Raw genomic sequence first — 25504 nt, 5'->3', positions numbered from 1 at the left:
GGGAACATGACTTTAGAGGGATATGCTTTATTCAAAAGGAATAGAATAAGTCAAAGGCAAGATTGGGGTGGTGGCAGCATGGAACAACTGTAAATGACAAGGATTTACTCATGTGAAGATTCAGTAACACAGAACTTTTGGATGAAGAACAATGGAGATGGGCACAATGTTGTCATTAGTATACTTTCAGACTACCTAGACAGAAATGGAAAATAGAAAAGGAATTTGGGAAATATATGACAAGCTTGGAATGAAGGTATGATAGAACAGGGAAGGAGTATACCTCAATTATCACAACTTCTGCTGAAACATTCTTTCAGCTCAAAGCAGAAAGCTAATTACTTTTTGACTTGCATCCTTGAAAAAAAATGGAAGCACCAACAAGGGAAACTTCTGTTCTGAATCTAATTCTCACCAATCAAAAGAAACTAGCTTAGAAAGGTGAGTTAAAAATGATAGGAAACTTGACAGAAGAGGGCACTCCATCTTGGAATTTGTGATAGAGGAAATAAAAACAGGGCACAGTTTGATACTCTGGATTTAAAAGGAATTGATTTCAAAATCTTCAGGGAGAGGATAGATGAAATCTGATTAACTAAAAGTCTGCTGGAGAAGTCAATCCAGGAGGAATGGGTCACTCAAGAAAGAAATTCAACAGTACAGAGGGAGCAAGCTCTGGAGCAACTAATATGGCTGCACAGGAGATTCACTGACCAACTTGGATTTTAAAAAGATACAGATAAGGGGTGGCTAGGTGGCAAAGTGGATAGAGTGCTGGCCCAGGAGTCAGGAGTACCTGAGTTCAAATCCAGCCTCAGACACTTAATAATTACCTAGCTGTGTGGCCTTGGGCAAGCCAATTAACCCCACTGCCTTGCAAAAACAACAACAAAGATACAGATAATGGAAGAAAGGCAGCTAATGGGATAAATTAAAAAACGTGACCTAATTCTTTAAAACTAAGATGAAGTATGCCAAATTCAGAATAAGAAATCAGCAAGTGAATTTAAGGACAATAGCAAGATTTGTTGAGATTTTTTTTTAAGTTATATTAGGGAAAAGGAGGATCAAATAAAAAATAGGATTGCTTCTCAGGGTAGTTGAGATGATGATAATAGACTATAAAGAGAAAGCAGAACAATTCAACTCTTGTTTTGCTTCTTTTTCCTCTGGCGAGAAGAATGAGCTCTAATTGTAAAAAGCAGAACAAAAAAGAACTAAATGAGGGTTGAAATCCAATATGGGCTGTGAGCTTATGTCTCCCAATAAAAGCAGAGAAATAGTAAGCATTCAACTATCCAGGATAAGTTGGGTTCTCCTGGATGAGGTGTACAAAATTCTAGAGTACTGAAAGAAATAATACATGTGATGCTGAATCACTTTGTGATTTCCGGAAGATTTTAGAGAATGTGAAGCTTTTCTATTTATCTTGGTTTTGGCTTTTTTTGTGTTTTGTTTTTAAGAAGAGAATGAAAGCTTGCAAACCATAATCCAATGAGCTTAAAATCAATTCCTGGAAAATTTCTAGAATGCCTTGTTAAAGAGCTGTTTAGTGACCATCTGTAAAAGGAAGTGGTGATCATAGAGAGCCAGCATGGTACCATCAAGAGCAAATCATGCCAGACTAACATTGATTCCTTTTTCTTTTTTGGACAAGTTTAATAGACCAGAATATCAAGGGAATTTTATAGATATAATTACCTTACTTTTAGCAGAACAATTTGATACCGTCTCACATATTCTTTTGTAAACAACAGCGAGTGCCAGAACTGGCATCAGGAAGACTCATTTCTGAGTTCAAATCTGACCTCAGACATTTAGTAGCTGTGTGACCCTAGGCAAGTCCTTTCACCTTGTTTGCCTCTCTGGAGAAAGAAATGGTAAACCACTCCAATATTTTTATGAAGAAGGGTTGGAGATAATTGAACCCTAATAACTATGTGCCAGTCATTGTGTATTAAGTAGTTGACAAATATGAATTCATTAGATTCTTACGGCAGTGGAAGGTAAGTGCTAATAGTATACCCATTTTATTGTTGAGGAAATCGAGGGAGACAGGGGTTAAATAACTTGCCCAGGGTCACACAGTTTGAAAAGTGTCTGAGTCTGGATTTGAACTCAGATCTTCCTGACATCTAGATCCAAAACTAACCACTTCACTATCTAGCTGTCTACTTTATTTCACTGGCAATAAGCTTGTGTTATATTATAGGTACTATTATTGCCATTTTAAACATGAGGAAACTGAGGCTTAGGGACGTTTAGTCCAGTATCACACAGCTAATTAGATGTCAGAGGTAAGATTCACAACTAGGTTTTAATGAAGTTCAAGTTGAACATTTTTTTTCCTCTGCCTGTACCTTTCCTATTACCTAGTGATATGGTTAAGAGGATTCAGAACTGATTGATTGACTGGATCTAACAAAGCAGTCATTCACTAATGATTCAGTGTCATCTTGAAAGGAGTTTTCTCATGGAATGACTCGGGAAGGTGATTTTAGACTTGTGCTGTTTAACATTAATCAATGACTTGTGTATGATGCTCATGCTTATCATATTTCAGATGATACAAATCTGGCAGATGATACAAAAAAGCCCTTGCCAGCCTAGACTTTTGGGTTGAATCTATATGAAATCTAAGAGGAATAAATGTGAAGCTTTGCATTTGACTTCATCAAATCAACCCCACCAGTTCATCTGAAAAAAGAATTGGAAGTTTATGTAGACCATGAACTCAAGATGAGTTATATGTGGTATGATAATCAAGGAAGCTATTGCAATTGTGAGCTGTATTGAGATAAAAACACAGGAACCAAAGGTCTTGTTGTATTTTATATATACATATATATATATATATGTTTTATTATATTGCATACATGCATTGTATTGTATACATACATTGTATGAATTTATGTATAATATTTTAGGAAGGATACTGATTTATATATATATTTTAGGAAGGACACTGATAAACTGGAGAATATCCTGAGGAGGATAGTCCAGGATTATGAAGCTCTCTAAAATAACACATATATAGCACCCATTCTGGAGCTACTGTTCTAATTTCTTTTTACATTGATACCTCAAGTCCCCCAGATGTGGCAGTTATATCCCCTCAGAACTAAGTGGGCTCCCTTTCTAATGTTATAATTCATAAGCTGCCATCAGAGTTTTTCTTTCATGATTAGAAGTTGATATAAATTAGTCAGCCGAACTTAATTTAGCTTTTAGAAAGGGGTATTTACTAAGATGGCATAATAAAATTAGTTAATGCAAAGCATCTTTCTGTTTCATACACTGTCACTAATACATACATAGTCCAGGACAAATTGGGTTCAAGCTTGGTGTGACAAAGGGAAGTAATTCATAGCTCCCTAGAAGCATCCCTGTCTCATCAGTTCTCTGAAAAGCCTGGCATGTGGACAGTCCCTAGAAAATTGTTTTTTCACAAAAAGTGATATGTGGTGGCCTCCACTCCTTGGATTCATGCTTGGGGGAGGGGAGGGGTCAGGGAGAAATCTTGAATATGACAAAAATTTCCGACTTTGGTCTCTTTATTGTAAAAAGCTGTGATGAATTGTTCCTATAAAGTCTACAACTCCTGAAGATTAATGCTGTCTGAAATGGTCCATCAATAAACTCTCCTAATAATCTGTGAGAAAGCCATAAAATCCACTTTAACAAATTTGAGATAATGGTTTTGGAAAAAACTCAAACCCCTTCCCCCTCCTCAGTTCTGGACCACAAATGGCATTTGCATCAGTTCTGAACCTTGGACAGCAGTCAGAGAGAGACTGCTATAGTTTAGGAGGGTAAGCGATATCAAGCATAGTGAGTGCTCAGGAAAATTAGGAAAGGTATCCTAGGACCTGGGAGAAAGGGCTGTCTTCTAGGTCATGACAAGATCTAGGAGTTAAGATCAATTTCTTAAATTGAATTGAGAGGTGAATATCTATTCCTGGGATCATTCAGGAGTGGAAGTGTTTGTCTCCTGGAAGAGGAATATTTCTCACCTTCAAGACTGTTACAGGTATACTTAATCCTTTTTTGTGTTATGAACCCCTTTAGCAGAAGTTTAGGGACCCCTTCTAAGAAAAACATTTTAGATGCTAAACCAGAATACCAAATATTACAAAGGAAATTAATTGTATTTACACAATTATGTATGTGTGTGTGTGTGTATGTGGGTATGTATTTGAAAATGGTTTACGGGGTGGCTAGATGATGCAGTGGATACAGCACTGGCCCTGGAGTCAGGAGTACCTGAGTTCAAATCCGGCCTCAGACACTTTCCAATTACCTGGCTGTGTAGCCTTGGGCAAACCATTTAACCCCATTGCTTTGCAAAAACCTTAAAAAAAAAAAAAGAAAATGGTTTATAGAACCCACATTTAAATTTTTTTTCTTAATCTAGAAGAAGGTAAAAGAGTCCATCTTTAGGGCCTGAGAGACTTCTGAGGATAAGGATGGGACTTTGACAAAAGCTAACAAATGAGAAAAAAAAAATGTCATCTGCACCATGATAGGTTCAGGAAGTTGAGAAGACCATCCCAATATGTTCATTACAGGACAGTCTAGGAAGTGGGGAGGCCATCCCTGGGGCTGTGAAATGTCTTGAAGGTGAAAAGGACATTCCAGAGACTATGACAGGGTCAGGGAGATGAGGAAGCCACCTCTGGGGCCATGACAAGGTTCTGAAGAGGAGGTGTCTCTGGGACTGTGACAGGATTCAGGAACTAAAGAAGCTGCCTCCAGGACCATGGCAGACTCAAGGAGAAGAGGTAAACCCAAGGTCACTGTGCATAGTCTAACTGATAAGGCCATCCTTGGGATTTTGATGGGTTCCAACATGTATAGGAACCTTTAAGGTGTGTAAAGTGCTTTGCATACATTCGTTTACTAGATCCTCATAATTTCTCTGGGAAGCAGGTGCTATTAGAACCATGTTCCAGATGAGATTACTGAACTTTACCTTGCACACTGAGGTCAGGTGATTTTCCTGGGTCACACAGTAGAAAGTAGCCAAGATGGAATCCAAACCCAAGTCTTCCTGACTCTAGATGCAGTGTTTTTTCCGTTAAGCTTTCTCTTCTAGACAGAGTATGTGCTGGGCCTAGGAAATGAGCCAGCTGTCACCAGGGCCATGAGAAGGTCTGAGAGATGGGAGATGGAGTCTTTGTCTAGGCCAGTAAGTCCATTTCCTTGGGCTGTGAAAGAGCCTAGGACAGGAACAGTTTCTGTGGCTTTGAGAGACTTTTGGGACTAGGGCAGCTTCCAGGAAATGAGAACAGAAATAGGATCTGGCCAGTGATAGAGATGGAGTTTTAACTTGGAAAAGTTAGGTGGAGACAGTGTGTTAGCCTTGAGAAAATGGACGAAAAATATATTCCTTGGGGCCAGAATGTGCCCTTAACTGGCCCTGGGAAGCTGGCCAGCACGAACAAAAAAGGTGGTACAGCCCTGAGCCTAGAGATCGTGACTAAGCTGAGATTAGAGTCATCTGCTGAGCAACAGACACACTCACACAGAGATTCACAGACACATGGAAACAAACCATATCTATCTCTGTCTCTTTCTCTATCTCTGTCTCCTTCTCTCTTTTCTCTCCTTCCCTCCCCCCTCCCCACCCTTTTCTCTCATTCTCTCTCACAGGCTAAACTGAATGTATGCTCTCACACATCCTCTCCCCTCCAGGGTGACTGGGGCCTCTGCCTCAAGATCCTGGCACTGAGCCTGGTTCATCTGGCACTTTAGTTAGGTCTGAAGGGGCCCCCTCCTCCCCTAGAAGGACCTAAGGTGCTCTGGAGCTACTGAGTGGGAGCCAGAGCTGATGTGTAGGGAGTAAGCACTCGCCCTCTCTGTCTCCCAGAGTTGGGTATTTTTCCATAGACGACTAGGGGAGAATACTAATGGACGGCAATGTCTCTATTTATTGACTGATTAGCCTTTCTCTCCCAGGAGGGGAACGGCTCTGCTAAGGGGTGGGAAAATGAGCTGGTAGCCCATTCCTCTCCTCTCCCCAAACCCTACATCCTCAACCTCTAAGGCCAGGCCAGGGATGTCAGAGCTGGCTTCTCTCCACTGAGTCTTCTTTCTTCTCTCTCTCAGCAGCCCTCCCCATTACTCCCTCCAACTCCCTAAATATTCCAAGGCAGAAAAATCATGAATATTTATAGGGGTCTTGCAGTGAGGGAGACAAAAAAAAAACCAATTTGGAATTTATGAACCAGGATCTGTCTATAAATAACAGGGATCTGTGGCTGACGTGGTTTCTTTCTTCACACCCGCATCCTTTCAGCCCCAGCCACCCCTGACTGGGCTGGGACTTAAGCCCAGGCCAGTAATACCAAGGATTCTTTCAGTCATTGTCTTGGCTGTTCTCATCCCCTTCTCCTAAACCCCTTACCCCATTTCTGCCTTCTGTTTCCTCCATCCTCAGCCTTCAGAGAAGGTTATTCAAATTCCACCAGGCTAATCAGCATTCAGATTTCCTTCCATGGTGGGGTGGGGATGGAGGGGCTTCCTTTTATTCACCTAGGAGTGAGTCAGTGCTGGATACAGGTTGTAGGGAGAGGACACAAATCTGTTGGGTTGTTAGGGAAAAATCAGCCAAGGTTCTGACCTACCATGTTTGTTCCAATCTGTTTTTTTGACTATGAGACCAGGCTCAGCAGGGGGAAATAGTATCAAAAATACTCTCTTTTGTTGGACTTTGTTTTTCCACCTTCCCACTGACCCTTTCCAGAGATGCTCAGGAAAGGCCAGGCTAACAGGGATGACTAGCACTGTGCAAATGTCTGACACAGGGAAGAGGCAGGCAAGCAGGCTTTTCTTCCAGTGCCCTGGCTGGGGGCAGGGCCAGCTGGCCTGGATCCTCTGACAGCTGAGATCCCTTTTATCTTAATTGAAGAAGGAACAAAGCCCACAGAGGAGTTCACTGCTCCCTCCCTGCGTGCTCAGCTTCTGGCCAGACCTTTCCTGGGGATTTACAAATGTGATTGAGTCCTTACCTGCCAGCTAGGCCTGAGAGGCCATGACTTTAGTATAATTTAAGCCACTGGGCCAGGGACTTTAGGCCTCCTCATCCCTCCCCAAAGTGAGCAGTCAAGATAGGACTGGAGACTAACCAAACCAAAGATGATTCTGGGGGTCAGGTGGAGAAGAAAAAGAAATGAGATGGCCTGGGGACTAGAGTGCTCAGAACCCCACAAACCAGCCTTCGAGTTGAACTATTTCTATCTGACCACAGCAGCCTGGCTCCTAGGGTAGAGAGGCGCAGGTGCTGAAGGAGGCTGGGTTCTGGGCTGTATACTCCACTTCCTGTCCTTTTCAGCAACGCAGGTGCCAGCCCGCCCCTGAGGCTCCACCACAATGGCTGCTGATTGAAGGCCTCTCCAAGGCTGCACCTGGATGGTCAATTCTGTTAGGGCCCTCCTGGCTCTCTGCCCAGCGCTGGTGCGGATGGTGTGGCAGGAACAAACCACTGTCTCTTTCGCTTTGATGAATGCACCAACTAATAGCCTTGGAATGTCCGGCAGGATTCTAGCTGAGAGAGAAAGAAAGCCAGTGATCGGCTTTTACCCAATCGATTTTCCTTCAATTGGCCAGTAGTAATGAACAAATCACTAGTCCTGCTCATGTGACAACATCCCCGCTGGTCATCCCCAGGGCTGCTGGTCAGAATTTCAACCCTAGCCCCTTTATCAAACCTGAGAGGCAGCAAGGACGGTCCTTTATGGAGTAATCCATATTTCTCTTTTTCCTCCTTTGTATGTTTGGAAACTAAAGGGAAGAGTGAAAGGTTTGGGGGCTCTAAAGAGTGCTCTGGTCTCATGTACATAAACCAGACGGATCTATTTACTTCTTCGTCCACCGGGCATCAGAGGACCAAGTGGAACTTAGCTGGAGCTGGTGAGAGCAGATGGTGAGGGCTGAGTCTAGGTCCCCCAGGAGACAGGAAGGCGAGAAGTGTTATTTATATTAGCTAACAGGTTAGCTCTTGCTGCTTCTTTCCCCATCATCTGTGAGCAGTGCCCCCATGGTGCCCCATTCACCCCCTACTTGTCTCCAGACTGCCCTCATTGGTGTGGGAAAAGTGCAGAAGGGAAGAATGCTATTGCTTCCCATCTTCGTTATAATACAACTTCTCAGTTCTAGGCATTGCAGAGTGCCACCATTTTGTGCTCTCTGGACAGAAGCAAGTACCTTGGTATAAAATGTCTCAGCTATAGAAGATAAATACCCGCATTGTGCCCATTCCACACATCAGATTGATTTCAGGAATCCATCCCCAGCCAATATTCTCTACCCAGCTATGGCTCTTACTGTTGCAAATTTATGCTCTCTCCAGAAATTGAATTCCTGTGAGTCGAGGGAAGTGTCTGCAACCTCAGAACAGCTCATTTTTACTTCTGACAACTTCAGCAAAGAGATTAAATGGGCACCCATTCCTGCAGCAGGGACATGGTTTTTGTGAAACTCCCTTTGGGCTGCCATCTTGCCACCTGCCCTTCCTTATAGAGGCAAGGCCCTGCTCCCCTGGCTCCAGCTTGGGGCTTGGCTCCTGGTGCCAGCACCCAGCAAAAAAGAAAAAAAAAGCCAATGCTCTGTCAGGGAAGGCACCGTTATTACCTGCCTCATTAAGGGGAAGCAGGTTCCTATCTATAAAATGTGAGTTGCAAGAGGCAGATGAATATGCTCTATGGGGCTGGAGGAAAAGGGAAAATTCAACCCCAGGGCTGCCCACTGGTGAAAGGTTGCTTGCATTCCATTCTCTAAAGGGACAGAGAAACCAAGCTTTTATTTTGCTCTATAGCAACATGGCTGATTCTCATTGCTGGCCCTGTTCATCAGGGCAGGCAGGCAGGCAGGCAAGCAGACAAGGGGGTGGGGTGGCTTGCTGCAGAAATTCCCTGTTGCTGAAGCTTCTTCCTCTCAAGTTTCTGTTTCTCTAATTAAGAGACCTTTCACTAAAGTGGGAAAAACAGTGGAGGCTGGCTGGAAGAAGACCCAGGCAACTGACCCATTGGAGCCCAAAGCCCTGGTTAGAAGGAAGCCACCGGCCTTTAGAGGAACCATAAACCCTCTCCCAGAAGGAAAAGCTTTACATTTGTTTTAATATATAGCCAAAGGTCTCCCTGCCAGACTATGGAGGGAAAAGTCATATGAGCAGCTCACCTGGACCGAACCTTTCTGAGAAGAATAATGAGATAGGTTTAGAATCAGTAATATGCCAGACTTTTCCAAGTTCCTGCAGATCTATTTTCTTTCTTATTCTTCGCAATTGTCCTGAGAAGGAAAATCATTTTACAGATGAGGAAACTGAGGATCAGTAAAGTAAAATGATTTTCCTAGGGTCACATAAACATTAAGGACAAGCACCAAGGTTCACTGACTCTAAGACTTGGAATCTCTGCTCTTCATTGAATAAGGATGGGAGAAGGAAAGGGTATTGTGTTATCATTAATGGAGCCAACCATTCTGCAGGCGTTTGGGATGAGGCTCAGAACCTAAATTCACCCCCTAGGTCTATCCAATGACCACCCACTCAGGGTCCAGAGACAGCCCAAATCAAAATCTGTCTTTTCAGGGTGAAAGACAAGGACAGAAGAGAGAACAGAATGGAAAACAGATGTGGGAAGAGTTTTATAGCCAAGCTGTGTTCTCAGTGTCCTGCTCAGAGAGCTGCCCTCCCTCCTGTTTCTCCTCCTGCTGCCCTGCCCCCATACCAAGTACTCCCATTTTGTGCCAGACTGTTGACTACCAACAAAACTCCTGCTGCTGTTAGAATGGTCCATGCTCAGGGACCATATGGGGGGGTCCCCCCAATACTCTTTTTCTGCCCTCTCATCAGGGACCATCCCAGCTGCTCATCCCTTCTTCAATGTTGTTTTCTGAAAATAGGTCCTATTTCCAACCTTTTGGGATGTTAGGCCAGGTCTGCCCACCCCTCCAAAGTCATCACTGCCAAGGACTTAGAAGATCTGAAGTCAACAAGAGCTTAGGGGCTGCCTTTCTTATTTCCCTCTTGGATAGGTGGAATAATTTTTTTTTTAGGTTCTTTCAGCTCATCTATCAGGCTAAATTTTCTCTGTAATGAGCAGGGTGGGGCCATTATTCCCCCCAGCCTGTGGCAGTGGCAGTTTGGTCTCTCCAGGCAAGCACATCAATTCAACACACACTTGCCAAGACCATCTGTGTGTCCCATTCAGGCCTGAGTGACACACAGTCTGTGGCGCCAGGGACCTCATAGTCTAGTGGGAGCCATAAGACAGACATAACTGGTGCAAGCCATAATGAGAAGTCATAAAAAGGCAAAGAGCCCCCTGAGGCAGGAGGCAGCATGGGAGAGGAGGGCATAGTGGACAAGGTGAAGATTTGAATTAGATTTGTGTTTGAAATTCCCTCTGGCATCACTAACCCTGTGACTTAGGTTACTCCCTCCCTTTTGATATCAGTTTCCACATTTTTAAAGGGGGGAGGGGGGCTTGGACTGGATGATCTAAGAATTAAAGTTGTAAAGGGAGATCCATCATTGACCCTTTAGGAACAAGTAAGATTTCAACAGAGATGGGAATGCAGTTGTCCCCATAGGTGGTATCCAGGGGTGTTAATAGGTGGGGCAAAGAGGGGAGTATCGGTGGCCATTACATTAGCAGGACTCCGAGGAACCCAAAACTGATTAGGGAGACAGAGAGGAAAATACTCTGCGGCTGCAGGGAGATGGGCATATATGATGTGAACAGGAAATCATTTCTCTTGAGCTGCCAAGGGAAGCCTGTGAAACTCTTAAGAGAGGTCAGCTCCTTTTGGGGAAAGACTGGTCTGTGCTTTACCACGATAATTCTGAACATCCTTGGCTATCAAAGAGATAAAAGGTGCTTATTTTCCTGTGAATGGTACTTCTGTGAGCTTGGCTATACCCCCAGGGGCACCAGGAACAGAAAGATTCTCCTCAGATGGTAGAGCTTTCTAGAATGTGTGTGTGTGTGTGTACATATATCTATATCTAACTATATAGCTGGTGCAGTGGATAGAGCAGTGGCCTTGGAGTCAGGAGGATGGGAATTCAAATCCAACCTCAAACACTTGACATTTACTAGCAGTGTCAGCTTGGGCAAGTCACTTAACCCTGCTTGCCTCCCATCCAGGGTCATCTCCAGGCATCCTGATTCATATCTGGCCACTGGACCCAGATGACTCCAGAGGAGAAAGTGAGATTGGTGACTTAGCACAGCACCCCCTCACTCAGATCCAATTTATGTGTTTGTCATGGTCTTCAAGAATGTAAGACAAGCCTCTATCAATCATGCTTATCTACAAGAATTTAAATGACTAAGACATCAGTTTAGTATGGTAGAATAATAACTAGTCTTGGAGTCAGAGGACATGGTTTCAAATCCTGGCTGTGCCATTTGCTACCTCGGTGACTTTGGGCAAATCTCTTCCCTCCCTGGATGTCAGTTTCTCATCTGAAACATGATAAGAATTGAACCTGATGGTTTCTGAGGTCTATATGTCTACATGGTTTTTCTGTTTGAGAATATGCCACATGAGGTGAAAGGGTGTTTGTATTATTTTCTTTGTTTTGTCTCATTCTAGTTCAGTGTTGAAATGAAGTAGGTTGAATAAAAATAAGCTGTTTTAGCCAAAATGAGATCTGGAAAGAGGTATTATAGAAAGCAGGTTCATCTTTTCTTCTAAGAGAATGAGATGATCCAGAAATTATGAGGAAGGTTGATTAGACTGATAAGTGCTGCTGTCTCAATGAAAACTCTTGAAAAATCCATGCCTGAAATAATGATGGGAGAAGCACAGCCACTCCAACAGAGATAATTGGTCCCCATGGATTTCTTTTGCACCCCACCAAAACTAGATAGAGAATTAAGAGCAGGGGATCGTTGATTCATTTAACTCTTTAATTTCATGAGGAAACTGAGGCCCAGAGAAGAAAATAATTTCTCCAAAGAGTAAGTAAGGAGTTGATATTGAAAATCAGATCCTCAAGCTTCCCCCCAAAATACTGGTGGGTTGGCTTTGGTCTGTACTGACCAGCCCTGAGGCTTGCTCAACCTCCCTACTTTTTTTCAAACTGGGTTGCTCTATAGTTGGCTTTGCTTTAGAGAGGAGCCTCAGGCACATACAGGCAGCTAAGAGGACTCTTCACTTTATTTATGCTTAGCATAAATGTTTAATAAATCATATTTGCCAGTGAGGAAACTGATGGAGGGTCCCTGAGAGATGCAGGGTACAGGGATGCATGGATCTATTTCAAGACAGAAAAGAAAGCCTTTCATCTTTGCAATTTAAATTCTGCCTCCATTTTTGCCATCGACTATTTTAGATGTTAATTGGGAAAAAAGCAATTGTTTGCTTCAAAGCGGGCAAAAAAAGTTCATCTCACACTGGAAAAAGAAAAGGGTAGGAAGAAAAGTTCATTGTAATTTTTGAGCCCTGAACTTTCAGTAAAGGAAAAAGAGGAAAGAAAGAGAAATGGTAGAGATTTCCTCTGAAAATGCTTGCTTGGTGTTTTCCTTAAACAAATGTAAAGCCTCACCTTCTGTACTATCATTCAGCAAACATTGGAGCTCCTCAGGGTCTGGTGCTGGTCTGTGTTGCAAAGACAAAGATAGAAGAAAGGAAGTCCTAATTTCTACCATTACAGAATTCAGTATCTTCAGGAAATGAAATACAAATAAAAACAATATGAGAAGAGATTCCTTTCCCCCCAGAAATAATCTGGGTTAAGTGACTTGCCCAGGGTCACACAGCCAATAAGTGTCTGAGACTGTATTTAAACTGAAATTCTCCTGATTCCAGGACCAGTACACCATCCTCTGTACCACCTCCTGCCCCAAGAGGCTCTGAAGAAATATGTGAACCAAGTTTCTGTGTGCATTAGGAGGAGATAGTGAACTTTGCTTACTAAAGAAAGACTTCATGGAGGAGGTAGCATTTGATTGATATGCTGTGTGACCCTGTACAAGTTCCTTTCCCTCTCTGGGCTTTAGTGTGTGTGTGTTTGTGTGTCTGTGTGTGTGTGTGTGTGTCTCTGTGTGTGCAAACTGAGGAGGATGAACTAAGATGATTCTGGGGAACTCTTGCCCTTCTAACCTTGTATGGTTCTAAGATTCTAATAAGGGACTGCAGTTTAGATTCAGACTGGGAATCAAAGGGAGTTCCTTTCCAGTTTTCCCTTAATCTCTTTTATCCTTCCTAAATCTTCCTCCTCTCTTCATTTCTCTTTTCCTTTCTTCCTTTCCCTTGTGGTCTCCCTCTTCTTCTCTTTTCCTTCTTCCCCCTTCTCTTCTTTCTCCCCTTCCTTACCCTTTTCCCTTCCACCTTCCCTTCCCAGGGCAGAGGGAAGCTCAGTGTTTAATAGCTCTGGTTTCCCTGGCCTTCTCTGGACTCTAGGGCTGGAAAGAGCGTGGGAGGGAGGCAAGGCAGTGTGGGAGAGAGGCAGCGTGGGAGGACGGGAGGTAGAGGGATCTGCGCCGATAGTCGTGAGCAGAATAAATCTCTTGAAAAGGACTTTATTTTCCCCCCTCTGTCAAAGCTTCTGTTTGTACAAGGTCTGGGCCCTGGATAGAACAGACTTGGAGGGAGTCCCATCCAATCTTTATCACTGGAAGCATTGAGTAGCCCCTGGAGATTTCCCTGACAAGGGGGCCGACTGTCTGACCAGACCCCTACCTGCTGCAGATCTGGTAGAAGAAAATCCAGCTTTACCAACTCAAGCTGGTTCACTCTGGGGCCTAAGGAAATGAGAACCCTGCTATATTTTGCTCAGTCAAGCCACAATTATAGGACTAGGTCCAAGCACCTAAATTTAGGAAAGACGTGGATAATAATAAGATAAAAGCTTCTAGAGAAAGGCATCTGGGATGGTAAGGGTTTTTGGACCAGTTAAAGAAAGGATTTAGCTTTAGAGAAGATATATAGGGGAAATCTGATGCTCTCTTCAAGTATTTGAAGGGCTGTCATGTGTAAGAAGGATTTGTGATTTTTTTCTCCTCAATCCCAATGCATAGAGCTAGGAACATTGATTACAAGATGAAAAAGATACGATTTTAGACTGGGCTGAGTCCAAAGGTAATGAGTTCTCCACCTCTGCAGGTCTTCAAACAAAGGTTGAGTGATCACTTTTCAGGTGTCTCTTATAGAGAGTATTCTTTTTCAGGTATAAAGTGAAATTGGATGGCCTTGGAGGTCCCTTCTCAGAGAGCTATAATTTGGTGACCCTTTGCAATACAGGCACATTTGCCATAGAGTCTCTAATATAGCAAGACCCAGGTCCTGGAAATGAGATTGGATAAAGTGCCATTTGGGGCCCACATCTGCACTGGCTAAGAATTGATAGGCTTAGTCTCTTTGCCTGCCCCAGGCTGTGATTCTGGGTCTGGCCCTCTGTGGGCCTATATACCATTTTTGTCTGGGTCTGTCTCTGGCTTCATGTTTGTCTCCTTCTGTGTATTTAACTCTTGTGTTCCTCTCTTTCTCCCTCTGTGTCTTGCTTCTTCTATTGCCTCTGTTTACATCTCCCTCTTCTGTCTGTATTTCTGCTCCCTTCTGTATATGCATGTGTGCCCCTTTCTCCGGATCTGGATGCCTGTATTTCTCTCTTTCCCTGTGTCCCTTCCTCCATAGGTCCACCCCTCTCACACTCATCCATTCTGCTTCCTGCTAGTTTCATCTCTTCTCCTAGAGAGCCCCCTTCTAGGCAGAGCTATTCCTGATCCAGTTGCCTCCTTACCCACACCTAACCTGGAGCCTACACACCTCAGGGGTCTATAATGTCTGTTGAGTTATTAAGTGAACAAAAGGATGGGCATGGTCTGGACCAGATGAGGGGTATGAACCTTAAGGATGGAGAGTCAGTCAGTGTAGGCTGTGATAGCTAGTCAAGGCAGGCCTCCAGAAGAAAGAGATCCTTGGACTGGACCTTAAAGAACAGGTGGAATTTGGATCTTGAGATCTCTAGAGATCTTGGGCAGCCTAGTAAGTTCTAGGAATTCTTTCTCAGAATAAAATTTTTAAATACATAAAATAAAATGCAGAAAATTACAAAGGAAACAAAATCCTTTGAAATATAGCTATCCTTAAAAAAAAGTTCCTAGAAATGAGGTGAAGATCCTCTAGTTAGACCAATAGGTCAAATCTGATAAACTGAAAGTGAATAGAGTTACTCATCACTGACATTAATATAGTGCTTTAGTGTTTGTCAAAGTGCTACATCAGTTCTGGGAAGTGTTACAGATATTATTATTATCATTATCATTATTATTATTATTATTTTATAGATGAGGAAACTGAGTCAAACAGAAAAGTGAGTGATCCAGGGTTACACAGCCAGTAAGTTTTAGAAGTAGCCAGAAGCAGCTAAGTGGCACAATAGATGATAATACCTAGCATTGCATAGTTTCTCTTATGTGCTATGTACCAGTTACTTTACAGATATTATATCATTTGATCCTTACAACAGCCCTGGGAGGTAGGTGATATTTTTAGCCTTTGTTACAGATGAAGAAACTGAGGCAGACAAAGGTAAGGTAACTTGTCCAGCTACTAAGTATCTGAGGCCAGATTTGAATTTGGATCTTGTTGACTTCAGGTCCAGCACTCTTAACACTGAATTACTTTGTTACCCACTGGCTTGGTGTCAGGAAGATCTTCATTCAAATCCGGCCTCAGACCCTGAGCTAGTCACCTAACTTCTGTCAGCCTCAGTTTCCTCCTCTATGAAGTAGGAATAATCATGGCACCTACCTCCCTGGTTTGTTTTGAGGATCAACTGAGGTAATATTTGTTCACTATTCTCTTAAGTAGGTGTGAGACCTGGATGTTTCCAATCCTTCAACCAATGCTCTTTTCAATACACCACGAGTTCTATACTAGGAAAATATGGGGTGAAGGGAGTCATCAGAAGACAATCTTTTCCCAAAAGGAGGGGAGAGGATTTCTAAAAGCTCAATATTAGATAACAGGGTGACCTGGCAGTCAAATGGCTGCTTAGGCTGCATTAATAAGAGATTGTCTACCCAGAAAGGGAACGGTTTCCTGATCACAAACACATGAGTTTTGTGTCCTGTTCTGGCTGCCATCTTTTAGGGGAAGAGGTTGATAGACTGGAGAAGGGTATGAACAAGATGGTAAAGGGCCTGGCCTATGACAGATAAGGCTTGGTCAAAGGACCTGCAGATATTTAACCTGTTGTAGACCAAGGGGGAACGTGACAATCAGTGCAAGGATTTGGAAAGGTACCATGTAAAATAGGGATTAAATTTGGTTTGCTTTGCCCCAGAGGGCAGAATTATGAGCAAGGGGTACAAGATACAGAGAAAAAAGATGGAGGTCTGGTAAAATACTGAACAGTAGAAGAGGTAAGGACAAATTCCTAATGCTGAAAGCATGTAAAGGAGAACAGGGCTGCTTCAGAACATAATGAATTCCTCTTTCTGGGGGACTGGAGGTGTTCAAATAAGGCTCCCATGCCACCTGTGAGCAGTGCTTTGGAGAGAGAAGATTCCTGATAGGCATAAGTTGGACCAGATACTCAATAGGACTTTGGAGCACATTCCAGGCAGGACCAAGTAGTAGCCAGAGGGTCTGTGGCTTGGGGACCATGAGTCTGGAAAGCAGATCTGTATTCTATAGATTTTGAATGCCAGATTCAATCTCATCCTTTTACTCTCTAGTCTAGATAAAAGTTCTGACCAGGGGGATCTCTCTTCTCTGTTCTCTCTCTCTCTCTCTCTCTCTCTCTCTCTCTCACACACACACACACACACACACACACACACACACACACACTCTCTCTCTCTCTCTCTCTCTCTCTCTCTCTCTTTATCTCTCTTATTGACTTGGGTATATAATTTGGGTAAGTACAAAGGACAGGAAGGACAGGGAGACAGAGAACTCTATCTTCTCAATCTCCACAGTTCTTTCTTGCTCACAGAGAACACAAAACAGCCAAAGGTAGAGAGCTTAACCACAAAAGCTAGTCTGATTGACATGGAGAACAACAGGAACTCCTTAAGCTGGATTCATGCAGAAATGGGGACCAGGAATCAGGCATCATGAGAGCCAATCCTGAATTTCAGGACTCTGGATGGTTGCAGTATTCTGTCTCTCTTCTTTCTGCAGTAAAGAAGGGCTTCTCTATTCCCTAAATATCCCTCTTCCTCTGCAGACGCTGTTCCAAAGTCCCGAGGATGGCTGGCAGCTCTACACCTCGGCCCAGGCTCCGGACGGAAAGTGTGTATGCACAGCCGTCATCCCTGTGCAGAACAGCTGTTCCCGTGATGGCCGGAGCAGGGAGCTGAGGCAGCTCATGGAGAAGGTACATGAAAAAGGGAGAACAGGAGAGAAGAGACTCCAACTTGATGAATTCATGTTCTTAGAACCTTCTTTGTCTTTGCCCTACACAACACACACACACACACACAGACCTCTCCTTAATAAGCCCTCAAGGCTGAACAATCCAGTTTTATTCACTCTCTTGAATCCTAAAAAGTCTTATTGCCTCCATTGGGCCCCAACTCCAACATTTATAAACCTAACAAACTTTAGAGATCAGTTAATTCAACTTTCTGATTTTACAAAAATCCTGAGAAGTGCCAAGTGTCCTACAACTTAGGATGAAGACTCCCAGAGAAAGTGTTCAGGGTACTCAACATAGAATCATACCTACCCAGACCCTCCAGCCTAAAGTTCTCTGGCTTTAATTTGTCACTTGACTCAGAGGAAAAAAAACACTACCTCTGGAGTCAGAGGACCTGGGTTCACATTCCACCTTTGATATTTATTTCCTATATGATCTCAGGCAAGTCACTTAAGTCCAAGTCTTGATTCTTCATTTGTAAGATGAAGGGATTAATCTACATGTTATTTGTTCATAAATCCAATTCTTGGTCTATAATCATGATAATTGAGTTCCTACCCAGTGAAACCCATAGGAGATAAGAGCAGAGGTCTCTAACTACAGGAGATTGGTGTTTTAGAAAGAGCAATGATTCTGGAAGCAGAAGATCTGACTTCCAGGCCAGACTCTGGCTCTGAATAGTCACATGATTTGGGGCAAGTTCTTTCATATCTTTCCAGTCTCCATTTCCTTATTTAGAAAAGTAATGAGGTTGAACTAAAAGGGTATTTAGTCCTGTGTCATAGGAGCCGAGAAGAGGGGAAGGGGTGGGGGCTAGAATAGTGGGGAAGGCTTTAGGGAGAAGGGACTTCAACTAGTCCCAGAAGGATGGAGAGGTTTTGGGCATAGAGTGAGTCCTTAAAGAAGGTGTGGAGTCCCTCTTGGTCAGCTCTGCTGTATCTATGACCCCTCTACAGTGAGAGGAAACCAAGAGAAAATGATACTTCTAGGGATTTCTTAGGGGCTTCTCAGCACCAGGGTCTCCCTGGCAGCATCTCTGGTAGTTTTCTTAAAATTTCCATGATCCCAGTGCTTCCTACCAAAGACATCTTTGCCCCAGAAAGAGGGTCAGTAGTCAAGAAGCTATGCTTGAGGGTTTCCCTAGCTCTAAGGAAAAGAGACAAATGGAGGCTCCAGCTGACCTGAATGTGTTGAGGGCTTGGGAAGAAGAATCAACACATTCAGTAGTCAAATAAAGAATAATTGATCTCTGTATCACACTTTAAAATTGTCAAAACACTTTACATATATTTTCCCATTTGAGACTCAACACCACAAGGAACTCTAAATAATAAAAATATTATTGTAGTTACTTGATAGATGAAGTTGAAGTTTAGAGAGGTGAGTGAATTACCCTTGATTACAAAAGTTAATAAGGATCAGAGGTTGAACTTTAACCCAGGACTACCTGACTTCAAACTCAGCCATCCGTGGCATCCTGCTGCCTCTCTCAGAAGGGAGGTTGTGGGTGTCTCTGAAGTATCCTGGAGCTGCAAAAAGAGGTCAGAAGAAGGCACCAGGAACCTCAGAGATGTCCTCTGATTCTAGGGAGGGTAGTGGGTCAGCAGGAGGCCCTGGCCATCTAAAAGATGGGCTAGCCCTATGGAGAAGAGTCAGCAAGGCCTTTGTTAAGGGAAGATACTTGCCATCTTGGAGGTGTCTGGTCCTGGGGGAGGGGTCAGGAGTTAAAGAGAAGCACCATCTAGTTGGGGCACATCTATTCTGGCTGGGGCTAGGTGACTGGAAAAAAATTGTTTGGTGGTTTGACAGAGCCAGGGGCAGTGATCTTACCTTGGGGCTGTCTGTCTATTTGCTCTTGCCGGCAGGTCCAAAATGTCTCCCAGTCCATGGAAGTTCTTGAGCTACGGACATTTCGTGATCTACAGTATGTGAGGAACACAGAGTCCCTCATGAGAAGCTTGGACTCAAGGCTCCGGGCAGCTGATGGGGCCCGCAGCTTATCAGCCAAGAATTTCCAGGTGGGAATCCCATGGTCAAAGGCAGAGTTGGTGATTGGGACTGGCAGCATGGCATGGTTCAGTTTGAGTTCAGAGGTTGGTAAGGGGCCCTATCTGGGTTAATTGATCAATAAAGATTAAGTGTCTACTATGTATTAACACTGAATACTAGGGATGCAAAAAGAACAAAGGGTTTGGGTTAAGGGGAGAAGTTGAATTGGCATGGGGTCAGATGACAGAGTTCAATCAACAGGAGCTGAAGGACAGGATGACTGAGCTGCTACCCCTGAGCTCAGTCCTGGAGCAGTACAAAGCAGATACGAGAACGATTGTACGCTTACGAGAGGAGGTGAGGAACCTATCAGCAAGCCTAGCGGCCATCCAGGAGGAGATGGGCGCCTTTGACTATGAGGAACTGCAGCAACGCGTGCTGGTGCTTGAGGCCCGGCTCCATGCTTGTGCACAGAAACTGGGTATGTCTGGACCCTGAACTTTGACCTCTGCCCCTCTATTAGTAGTTCCATGTTACAGAAGTTGGGTATACTGTATCATCCCCCAGCCTCTGACTAGTTCCATAATGTAGAAGTTGGTGTGCCCTCACCTGGTACAATCGCTTTCCTTGTCCCTTGGCTGTAGTTCCATCCTGATCTTCAGAATATCACCCTTCCCTTCTAAATATGCTCCAGATGGAATCTCCTACTCCCTTCATTCTTCACACCAATTTCTCTTTCCTCAAGGCTGTGGCAAACTCACTGGAGTCAGTAACCCCATCACTATCCGTGCCATGGGCTCCCGCTTTGGATCCTGGATGACAGATACCATGGCCCCCAGTGCAGACAGTCGTGTAAGTTCTAATTCCTATCCCAATCTGCCTTGGAGAGTCCCCAGTGTTATAAGAGACATATCCCTATATCAGGGAGTTCCAAGATCTGAGTGGTAGATGTGGCCCCATCAATTCTCTGGTGGGGAGGGGGGAATAAATGACCTCCCTCCTCAGGGAAGCCCTGATTTGATTTGAAGGGGAACATATAGTCCTATCCTTGGAAATTTCTGTTATCTCTCCCTACCTCTGCCTTATTGCCCCCCCCACACCCCCCTTCCCTAGTTCTCTCTTATATTTGATTCAAGTGTCCCTGAGGCAGTCCTCAGAACCACTTGATCTCTCTTCAATCTCCTACAAACTGCCTCCTGCTGCCTCCACTCTCCTGTGTGGCAGTTCTCTGCAGCACCATCAGTCACCTCTTAACCACCAAATCTCATGGGTTTTTCTTAGCCTCCTCTTCCTTTTTGACCTCCTTGCAATGCTCGACATTGCTGGCCGCCCCCTTCTGCCTGATAATCTATCCTCTGGTTCCCCTGATACCGCCAAGTCTCTTGTCTTTGTATTTCTCTGCTTACCTTTCTGTCTTCTCATCCTTGTTGCATCTCTGAAATATAGGTTTCCCCCAAAGCTGTCCTTGGCCTTTTCCCTCCTCCTCCATCCTTTCCTTGAGTGATCACCCTCACTCCAGTTTTGCTACTGACTGTGATCTGGGGCAAGTCAGTCATTTAACCTGGTCAGTTCTCAATTTTCTCAACTGAAAAACAAGGGGATTGGATTTTATTTCTTAATTTGGGATGTTTGAAGTTATTTTTAATTGTTATTTCAATATAGTTGGTTTTATATGTAATTCTGTGTATTTTATATATTTAAAAAGACTATTCTCAGAAGGGGTTTATGGATTTTACCAGACTTACTACCAAAGGACTCTATGACCTCCCCCCAAATGTTAAGAACTCCTAGATTCAATGGACCCTTGAGGTCCTTGCCAGCTCTAAATCCATAATGCTGTGGTACCCATGATTGTGGTTTCAGTGACCACCTCCATTCAGATTATTTCCAAAATTGTATCTCTACTCTAACCTCTCCTGAGGTCTAGTCCAGTTTTTCCTGCTGTCTGCTGGATATCTCCATCGAGATGCTTCAGTTTCGATATGTCAAATCCATCCTCCTTTTTCCTGAACTTCTCATTCTCTCTTGATATGGCCATGCTTAGTTTCTTAGACTTGAAATTCTGGAGTAACCTAAGAATCTTCCATTTCCCCACTGCATCCCCCTATCCAATTTGTAACAAAATTCTATTGATTCATTATTGTTCAGGGGGAAAGAGTTCCATGGTGCTCTGGGGTAAAGGATGTGGGTTCAAATTCTACCTCTGATGTGTACTACTCCTTGTAGTAAGACCTCTTTTGACTCTATTGCTTTTATCCATTGCAGCACTCTCTCAGTAATCTGCTTCTCACTATAGCTGCTGCTACAGTTCCAGTTTAGGTCTTCATGCCTTGCTGAGACTCTTGTAATAATCTTTCCCTTGTCCTTTCTATGTTCAGTTTTTCCCCTTTTCACCCACCATATGCTGCCTGAAGAGTCTTCCTTTTTTAAAAAAAATTATTTATTTTTTCCAACTACATGAAAAAATAGGTTTCAACAATTATTTTTGGCAAAGTTTTGAGTTTCACATTTTTCTCCTTCCCTCCCTCACTTTCCTCCTCCCTCCCCCAACAGAAAGCAATCTACTATGGGTTATACATTTATATCTACATTGAACATATTTCCATATTAGTCATATTGTGAAAGAAGAATCAGAACAACAAGGGGAAAAACATAAACTATAAAGCAAATTAAAAAAAACTGAAAATAGTAAGTTTTGGTCTGCATTCAGATGCCATAGATTTTTCTCTGGATGTGAATGGCTTTTTCCATCACAAGTCTTTTAGAACTGTCCTTGATCATTGAACTGCTGAGGGGTGCTGAGTCCATCATGGCTGATCATCTTGTTGCTGTTAATGTGTACAATGTTCTTCTGATTCTGCTCACTTCACTCAGCAACAGTTCATGCAAGTCTTTATGATTTTTCTGAAATCCCATCTCTCATGATTTCTTAAAGAACAATAGGACTGAGAAATCTTCTAAACACAGTGCTATGAATGTCATTTTTCTACTAAAAAAAAAAAACAAACCCTTCAATCCCTCCCAGTTATTTATCAAATAAAGCATGACTTCTCATCCTGGCATTCAAAGCCCTCACGAGTCTGACTCCAGCCATTCTTTCTACCTTCATTTCACAGCTGCATTCCCTGAATCAAAACTGAACCATTCTCTATTCTTCCTTCTTTTTTTTTTTAGGTTTTTGCAAGGCAAATGGAGTTAAGTGGCTTGCCCAAGGCCACACAGCTAGGTAATTAAGTGTCTGAGACAGGATTTGAACTCAGGTACTCCTGACTCCAGAGCCAGTGCTTTATTCACTGCACCACCTAGCTGCCCCTATTCTTCCTTCTTGTACTGCCCTCTCCCATCTCTCTTCATTTGCCAACAGCATCCCTCAAATCTGGAATGGACCTCCCACCTACATCTATACTTCATACAGTTTATTTCCTCCAAGATGTCTTCCTGATTGTTCTTTCCCCAACTAAAGGTGATCTCACTGTCCTCATCATCTTCCCCTACTTTTCATTTATTTACCCCTATTGATGGTACCCTCATACCCAAGTCATATTGGCCTGCAAATCACTTAGTCATCTTTTATTCTTTTCTTTCCTTCATTCCTTACATTGGACCTATTGCCAAATGCTCAGATTCCCATCTCCTCTCTCTTGGCCTGGATCTCTTCTTTTCCCCAGTTCTTCACATTCTCCTTTTATCACAATTATCTTACGTACTTATTTGCTCACTCTACCATTAGATTTTAAGTCATTGAGAAGCAAATCTGGGTCTAATCTATCCTAATATCTCCAGGATTGAATTTAGGACTTTATGCACATTAAAACCTTTGAATTATTAATTAACTCTTTACATAGTTCTAAAATTTTCAAGACCTGGGAAAGTAATAAAAGATAGCTTTCCCAACCATCTAGATGGGCCACTCTTGCTTTCACCTGCAAAAATAAATAAATAAGAAGAAAACCAAAGGAATTAGATAATTGTAATAAGGAAAGGCTTGCTTAAAGATACGAGGTATGCCTTGCAACAGGGATGGATCAGGGCAAGACAATGATTAGTTACAATAGGGTTCATGAAAATGTTAAGAGGAAAAGAACTTGACCATGTGGTGATCCTTTTAGTAACTACTGGTTTCTCTAGGACCTGGTAAGATTCCAGATAATTACTGGACCTCAATATGATAATTTACAGAGGCCACTCTGATAGTGACTAGTGGTCCCATCCAAGTGGCTGTTCACCTCAGGGGAACCCTGATCATCAAAGGCCATCCCTAATGATGAGTGTCCTAGGTGACAGGGCTTGCTGGTTTACCTGATCTTCCCTATGATTCTGGGGGTGGGAAGCAGTAGGGAGTACCTCCGTTGACCAGTGACTGCCCCTCCAGGTGTGGTACATGGATGGTTACTACAAAGGACGGCGGGTGCTCGAATTCCGCACTTTGGGGGACTTTGTAAAGGGACAGAACTTCATTCAGCATCTGCTGCCACAACCATGGGCAGGTACGGGCCATGTGGTCTACAATGGCTCCCTCTTCTACAACAAATACCAGAGCAATGTGGTAGTGAAATACCACTTCCGGTCACGCTCAGTGTTGGTCCAACGCAGTCTGCCTGGGGCTGGCTACAACAACACCTTCCCCTACTCCTGGGGAGGCTTCTCTGACATGGACCTCATGGTAGATGAGAGTGGTCTGTGGGCTGTCTACACCACCAACCAGAATGCGGGCAACATTGTGGTGAGTCGGCTGGATCCCCACACCCTTGAGGTCATGCGGTCATGGGACACAGGCTACCCCAAGCGCAGTGCAGGGGAAGCCTTCATGATCTGTGGTGTTCTCTATGTGACCAACTCACATCTTGCTGGAGCCAAGGTTTACTTCGCTTACTTTACCAACACATCAAGCTATGAGTACACGGACGTGCCCTTCCACAACCAGTACTCCCACATCTCCATGCTGGACTATAATCCTCGTGAACGTGCCCTCTACACCTGGAACAATGGCCACCAAGTTCTCTATAACGTCACTCTCTTCCATGTCATCAGCACAGCTGGAGGTCCCTAGGACCCAGCCTGTGAAAAGGGGGGATTGTGGGGGGGGAGGGGAACCTCTCTCTGTCACTGTCTTCCTATTTTGATCTGTCTCTATCTTTTTCCTCTCAATCTGTCTATCTCTTTGTCTCTATTTCAATCTCTCTTTTGGTCTGCCTCTTTCTATATGTCTGTGTCTGTCCCTGTCTCTCTATAGCTCTGTCTCTGTTCTTTCTTGGTAATTCTGGGTGCCTCTCTTGCTCTCTCTATATCTATGCAAGGATCTATGGATTTAGATATAGATTAGAGCCTCTGTCTCTTTCTCTGTCTCCATCTCCCCACCATCCCCTGTCTCATCCTGCCTAGGGAATCTGCCTAGGGATTGACTGCATGAATCTACTTCTTTTTTTTATTTATTGCTCTTCTTTCTGGCTCAATAAACAAGAACTTTGACATTTTCTGCGTTTGAAAGCTTTTTTGTATTCAAGTGGGGAGTCTGCCTTAATTTTCTTATATAAGAATGGAGTTCAGGGCTTGCTCTTGGGAGGTCATTTTTCTCTTCATTCCTTCCCATGATTGGGGGTGTGTGGTGGAAATGGAGTAGGTAATGACACAAATGTCATTAGGATATGATTGGGGGACAGTTGGATGGGTAGGATCTACACACAGAGCTAGGTTAGACCCACTCTGCTTCTCAAGGCTTGTTAGGTTTATTCTTTATTATGCATTTAACAGAAAGAAAGGAGGGAACCTCTCCATAACTCCCACTGAACACAGCCAAATCCATGGAAATTCTTATGTCTCCTATATGACATTCCCTACAAGTAAAGGAAATTTTATGTCCACAAATTTCATGTCCGCAAGTGTGGAAATTTTATGTCCACACATCACTCTAATCTAAAAGGAAAATGAGATCAACTGAAACATTCCTGAAGCCTCATATGGCTCACACTGACCATGAAATCTTTCTGTTAAGCTGCCTTCTCTGACCCTCACTAAACTTCTGACCATAGGCCTGCTCATGTTCATTGCCTTCTAGAAGTAGGTGGTCTAAAAGTTCAGTAGAATGAACTTTCTGGGGGAAAGGCTTTATCATGGAACACTGCTTACTAAGTACAC

The 25504-nt window shown here is 43.4% G+C and overlaps 1 protein-coding gene across 2 annotated transcripts in view; it reads left to right on the top strand.

The window, feature by feature from the left end:
- The window catches only part of OLFM2 (olfactomedin 2), a 54702-nt gene extending 29878 nt beyond the window's left edge, over positions 1-24824 (top strand). For both annotated transcript variants that reach the window (XM_074203327.1, XM_074203326.1), the window contains exons 2-6: positions 17189-17338; positions 19246-19398; positions 19631-19850; positions 20115-20221; positions 23742-24824. In XM_074203327.1, coding sequence (XP_074059428.1) covers positions 17189-17338; positions 19246-19398; positions 19631-19850; positions 20115-20221; positions 23742-24419 — 1308 coding nt within the window. In that variant the 3' untranslated portion in view covers positions 24420-24824. The remainder of the gene's footprint in view (positions 1-17188; positions 17339-19245; positions 19399-19630; positions 19851-20114; positions 20222-23741) is intronic.
- The last annotated feature ends 680 nt before the right edge of the window (positions 24825-25504 follow it).

This window comes from Macrotis lagotis, chromosome X, assembly GCF_037893015.1.
Source record: "Macrotis lagotis isolate mMagLag1 chromosome X, bilby.v1.9.chrom.fasta, whole genome shotgun sequence".
In the NCBI taxonomy this organism is placed as follows: domain Eukaryota; kingdom Metazoa; phylum Chordata; class Mammalia; order Peramelemorphia; family Peramelidae; genus Macrotis; species Macrotis lagotis.
Note: the sequence above shows the minus strand (reverse complement) of the source record. Positions and strands in the feature narration are given on the sequence as shown.